Source organism: Fonticula alba (genome assembly GCF_000388065.1).
Source record: "Fonticula alba strain ATCC 38817 unplaced genomic scaffold supercont2.2, whole genome shotgun sequence".
NCBI classification, from domain to species: Eukaryota; order Rotosphaerida; family Fonticulaceae; genus Fonticula; species Fonticula alba.
In genome coordinates this window covers 1,491,226-1,496,602 of record NW_009242972.1, presented here as the reverse complement: position 1 = coordinate 1,496,602, position 5,377 = coordinate 1,491,226, and the positions used below count along the sequence as shown (strand labels likewise).

The following is a 5,377-nucleotide window of genomic DNA, read 5'->3' as shown; positions in this document are numbered from 1 at the left end:
GTTGGCAACCGCACTGTCGGCAAGATGACCCCCCCCCCCCCCCCGTGCCGGGGGCTGGAACTGATCCGCCCCCGACCGGCCGGGGGATTTCCATGCAAGAGGCCGGCTTCGTCATGCCGTGGAAAAAACCCTGGCACTTTCGCGTGTTCCCAGCCCGCACCGGGGGGGGGGAGGCGGGGAAGCTGAGAGCGGCCGCGGGCGCGGGGCCTCCGCGGCCGGGCGACCGCGTGCGCATTTTTCCATTGCACGGGGCGCCCGTCTGGGATACCTCACCCCCCCCCCTGGCGAGAATGTCCCCTCCTTGAGCGGGGCGCGAGCGGGCTGCCGGTCCGTCCGGGCGCGCGTCGCCGCCCCTGGGCCTCTCCCCCCGCCCCCCCCCGGGGGGGAGGGGCGGGGGATTGGGCCAGAGGTGGGTCGTACCCCCCGCCCCCGCCCGTCTGCGTCGTCGGGGTGCTGCGGCCGCGGGGCACGCTCGCATGTGCGTCGGCGCATGCTCATTTGTGGTGTGTTCGGGCGGGGAGAGGGCCGGCGCCGGGGACGCCTGGCCCAGGCCGGCGAGTGCCCCTGGCCCAGGGCTCCCCCCCCCCCCCCCCCGTCCCCCTCCCAGGAAAGGACCTCATAATAAAAAGGGGGGCCCGAGGCGCCGTAGGCCCCCCCCCCCGCCCCCCGCTGCAGGGCATAATATTACCCCTCGTTATTTCCACCGTGGGTCTTCCCCCTCTCCCCTGCCTGGGGGGCGGGGGGCGGGGACCGGTCGCGTCCAAGGGGACAGGCAGGCGGAGGTGGCGAGAGTCGGCCCGGCCGGGAGGGCGGCCGGCAGCCCCGGGCCAGTGAGAGAGAGAGAGGCGCCCCCGCCCCCTCGCTTGCTTTTTCGGAGCACATGCGCATGCGCCCCGGAGCCGGGCGGCGGCCCCGGGACGCGAGCAACAGCCGGCCGGCCGGCGCGCGCGCCGACACACACACGCAGATTTATTTTGCATGCACCCAGCGGGCGGCCCCTGGCCCGCACATCCAGCGGGCCGGGTCGCCCACAGCCCGGCGGCAAGGGGGCAGCCGGCGGCGGGGAAGACGGCGGTAGGGGGGGGGGGGGGGAGGGGGTTGTGGGAGGAGGATGCAAGCTCCCGAGAGCCCTGCGTCAACTCCCATCCGACCGGCCCCGGCGCAGGCCGTACCCTCGCCACCCCGGCCGCCGGCCCGCGCGTGCTGTCCTGCTTTTCGGCCGGCAGGCCGTCCCGGTCGGGCGTGGGTCCGGACCGGACAACTGTGTTCTCCTCTCCCTCCTTCGCCCCCCCCCTCCCCCGTCTTCCCCGCCGCCTTCGCCCCCGTGCACCTTCCCCCCTCCCTACCACCACCACCACCACCACCACTCGAGGACCCCGCCCCCTTCCATCCCCCGCGACCCTCCCTTCTTCTCAGGTGCGTCGCCGGCGGACGCCCCCCTTTGCCCACTTCCTCCCCGCCTGGGGCCTGCCTGCCCCCCTGTCCCCCCCGCCCCCCCCCCCCCCCCCCCCCGCTAACCCCCTCCGTCCTCCTGCCTGACCGGCGCCGCCCCGTGGCGACCCTCTGTCGCTGCTGCCCTCTCCCCTCCCTCCTCCGGGCTGGCATTGCCTCCGGCCGCAGATCGTCATCATGTCCAACAAGTATTCCCTCGTCGTTGTTGGCAGTGGTGGTGTCGGCAAGTCCGCCGTCACCCTGAACTTCATGCGTGGCCAGTGCGTGTGCCCCCCCCCCCTCCCCCGCCCCTCTGCTCGCCCTTCGCCCCGTTGCGCGCGCGGGCCGCCGCATATCTCTGACACGCAGTACCTCCCTCTCCCCCTCGCTCGCTCGCTCGCTCGCTGCACAGGTTCGTCGAGGAGTACGACCCCACCATTGGTACGTCCGGCCGCCTGCGCCCGCCTTGCCCCGTGCGCCTCCCGCCCAGACACTGACCCCCCCCCCTCGCCCCGGCCCGCAGAGGACTCCTACTGCAAGCAGGTCAACCTCGACGGCGTCGACTGCACCCTTGACATCACCGATACCGCCGGCCAGGAGGAGTACCGGTGCGCATGCCCCCCCCTCTCTCTCTCTCTCTCTCTCTCTCTTCTCCACCCCCGAATCCCCCCTCTTTCCCACCGTGTCCGCGATGGGTTTTCTCCTACCTGCGCGTCCCCCCTGTGCCTGACTCGCCCACCCTCCCTCCCTCACGACGCACGCACTCTGGCTCTCTCTCCCCCATTCCCCCCACCCTGCCAGTGGTCTCTGGGGAGACAAGTTCATGCGCAGCGGCGATGGCTTCCTCTGCGTGTACTCCATCACCAGCAAGTCCTCCTTCGAGGAGGTGGAGGTCTTCCGCGACCAGATCCTCCGCGCCAAGGATGTCGACACCTGCCCCATGATCATCCTCGGCAACAAGCGCGATCTCGAGGACTACCGCGAGGTCGACACCGCCCTCGGCGAGGAGTTTGCCCGCAACTCGGATGCCCTCTTCCTGGAGACCTCCGCCAAGGAGGGCTACAACATCGAGGAGGCCTTCTTCTCCATCGTCCGCCACATCCGCGACCACTACCGCAACGTGGAGGACGAGGCGCCGGCCGCCGCGCCGGAGGCCGCCGACGCCGCCGCTGTCGCCGCCCCGGCCGCCACCCCGGCCGACGCCGGCGCCTCCACCGCCGACGCCGGCAAGTCCAAGTCGTCCAAGTCTGCCGGCGGCAAGAAGTCCAAATGTGTGCTCCTGTAAGAGTGGCTGCAAGTGACCTGTGTGGGTGTGTGCGGCCGTGTGTGTGTGTGTGTGTGTGCATGCCGGTGGCGCTGTGCGCATCCTCCGTGACACACATTGCACGATGTGCGGCGAGTGTGTCTGTGTGCGTGTGTGTGTGTGTGTGTGTGTGTGCTGCCCTCCTGTCATTCCCATCTCCCTCCCACTCTCCCTTTCTCTTTCTCCCCTCCTTTCTCTCTCTCTCCCCCCTCCCGCTGGATGCGGGCGTTGCAGGACGCACTTCCCCTTCCTCCTCTCTCTCCCCCCCCCCAGAGGTCCTGCCCCTTCCAGTTTTGTCTTCTCTTTCCCCCCTCCTCCTCCTCCTCCCCCGTCCTTGCTACACCTGAACGCCCATTCGCCTCTGCCGCCGCGGCTCTCCTTTCCCGCACCATCCAAGGGCGTGCCTGCCGCATCGAATATACCCCCCCCAAAGTTTCCACAAGGTGCATGACGCCGCGTTGGTGGGTTTTTTTTTCCCCTTTCTCCCTCGGGCCAGATCAAGGGAGCTGAGGTGCCCTCGGGGGGGAGGGGCGGAGCCGAGGGGGGGAGGGAGGATGGAAGTTTATTTATTTTGGTTCATATAACACACGCGGGGGGGGGGGGGGGGCAGAGACAACCGGCGCCGCCGACAGGGGAGAGGAGGAGGGCAGAGGCCGATGCCCCTGCCTGGTGGCGACGAAGTAGGGGGCGCACCGGGCGGCAAGGGGGAGCGAGGGCGTGCCGCCCTACTCGGCGTCGGCGACCACCGAACCAGTGGGCTCCGACTCGGCGCCCTGCGGGAAGACCACGACCACACTGTCACCGCGGACGTAGATCAGGCTGTAGGAGTTTTTGATCTGTGTGCATGTGGGGGAAGGCGGAGAGAGAGAGAGAGAGAGAGAGAGAGACAGAGACGGGAAGAGGGGGTAAGTATGGGCGTGGGCGGGTGGTTGGGCAGGCGGGACAAATAGGCAAGGAATGGGCCACCGGCGTGGCGGACCGGCCGGACAGCCAATCGGGCCAGGCCCAGACCCAGAGCCGGGGCGAACGCACGGTCTTCTGCGACACAACCACGGTCGGGTCCTCTTCCGAGTAGATGATCTCAGTGACGGTCTCCTCCACATCGCTGAGGATGCAGTTGAGGTGGAAGTCGTACGCCTGGGGACGAGTGCGAAAGGTGGTCAGGCGGGCTCGGCCATGCGGAAGTCACAGGGGGCGCGCGAACGGGCGCGAGCGGGCGGCGAAGGGGGAGCAAACACACCTGCAGGCGTCCACGGAGCTCGCGCCCGCCGCGCAGACGGATGCGAACGCGCTCATCTAGCGCCAGCGTCAGCAGGTCCAGCGGCTCATTGAAGGCCACCGTGGATTGCGAAGTAGAAAGAGCGACTGCCGACATGGTGATGGCTCGCTATGCGCGCAGCGCGGGGTACATGCAAGGGCGACTGGGTGAGCAGTGTGCAGGAGGCGTGAAGGGGGGCGGCAGAGAGCAACGGCGCGAGCGCGGTGAAAGAAGCGGGGGGGGGGGGGGGGGAGGTACGGCTGTGCGGAGCGGGGGAAGAGGAGCAGGGGGAGGGAGGGGGAGAGACAGAGGGGGAGGGAGAGGCAGGATGGGTGTCAGGCCGACCAGGCATGCGGCGCGGGACCCGCTCAACTGTGTGGGGCGGTGGGGCGGTGTGGCCGAGCGGCGGCGGGGGCGGGGGCGGGGGCGGGGGCGGGGGCGGCGGCCGAGGCAAGGCCCGGCACAGCGGGGGGGGGAGGCGGCGCCCCGGGAGGCGTGCAGAGATCGGGCGGCTATTCGGCCACGAGAAGGGGACGAGGGGCAGCTCGGCGCGGGGCGGCGGGCGCCCGGGCGGACCTACGGCCCTGGGCGAGGCGCCCCGCCGGCGCCCGTCCGGGAAGGACAGGGGGGAGCACAGGGGACCGTGTGTGTGTGTGTGTGTGTGTGTGTGTGCGTGTGTGTGTGTGTGTGCGTGCGTGCGGTGTGCGGCGTGCCAGAACGAGGGCAGCGGGGCCGGGGGGGGGGCGCCCGACGGGCAGCGGCCAGCGGACAGGCATGCGGCCAACGCACTGACCGGCGAGCGGCGTCCCCACGGAGCCTCCCGCTTGCGCGGGCAGGTGTGCACTGAGTTAAGAGTCCCCGGTCAGGTCGGCGCATCACGCGCCCACTGCTTGTGGGTATATTCCCCCCCCCCTTGGCGGGGGGAGGGGCGCGCAGCCAGCCCGGCTCTCGACTCCCCCGCCCCCCCCAGCACCAGCACCCCGCCCCGAGTGTCCCGGTCGGAGGGAGGCGCCAACTTGTGTGGCACGGACCGCCGGGCAAGGGGCCCCGCGCAGGGGCGAAACGAGAGGCCAACAGAGGGCGGGCATCCTCCCCCCCCCCCCCCCCCCACAGGGGTCAGCGCACAGGCGAGACCGGGCCCCGGTGGGACGCGGACGATCGGGCGGGCTCCCGCTGGTGTTTTGGGGCGTTTTTTTCGGCCACCGGGCCGCGGCGCCCCCGGCCGCGGCGGTCCCGCGACACCTGAGCCCCTGTCTCCTTTTTTTCCCCGCACCTTGACCTCCACTTCCACCACCCGGTCCACCCCCCCCCCCCCTCCCCCACCGCCACCCTGCCACACACCCCCCCCCCCCTCCTGTCCACCAACTTCTGCCACGGCGGCGAGG

The 5,377-nt window shown here is 71.0% G+C and overlaps 2 protein-coding genes across 2 annotated transcripts; one reads left to right on the top strand and one right to left on the bottom strand.

Moving 5' to 3' along the window:
• Nucleotides 1-1,629: 1,629 nt before the first annotated feature.
• On the top strand, nucleotides 1,630-2,716 carry H696_01349 (Ras family, other; the record flags this gene model as incomplete). Its single annotated transcript, XM_009495243.1, has 4 exons — nucleotides 1,630-1,712; nucleotides 1,844-1,872; nucleotides 1,955-2,039; nucleotides 2,233-2,716. 4 exons carry the CDS (start codon nucleotides 1,630-1,632, stop codon nucleotides 2,714-2,716), a joined length of 681 nt encoding a protein of 226 aa, XP_009493518.1.
• Nucleotides 2,717-3,327: 611 nt separating this feature from the next.
• On the bottom strand, nucleotides 3,328-4,316 carry H696_01348 (hypothetical protein). Its single transcript, XM_009495242.1, has 4 exons — nucleotides 4,251-4,316; nucleotides 3,975-4,121; nucleotides 3,767-3,871; nucleotides 3,328-3,570 (listed from the first exon to the last, which is right to left on the bottom strand). The coding sequence occupies exons 2-4, from the start codon at nucleotides 4,107-4,109 to the stop codon at nucleotides 3,460-3,462; spliced, it is 351 nt and encodes a 116-aa protein (XP_009493517.1). The 5' UTR covers nucleotides 4,110-4,121; nucleotides 4,251-4,316; the 3' UTR covers nucleotides 3,328-3,459.
• Nucleotides 4,317-5,377: the final 1,061 nt, after the last annotated feature.

Excerpts from the sequence above, each read along its gene's own strand:
- H696_01348 (XM_009495242.1), bottom strand. The coding sequence starts at position 4,109 with ATGTCGGCAGTCGCTCTTTCTACTTCGCAATCCACGGTGGCCTTCAAT. Across the intron at positions 3,872-3,974 it reads AGCTCCGTGGACGCCTGCAG|GCGTACGACTTCCACCTCAA; the intron begins GTGTGTTTGCTC and ends ACTCGTCCCCAG. Across the intron at positions 3,571-3,766 it reads TGGTTGTGTCGCAGAAGACC|ATCAAAAACTCCTACAGCCT; the intron begins GTGCGTTCGCCC and ends ACATGCACACAG.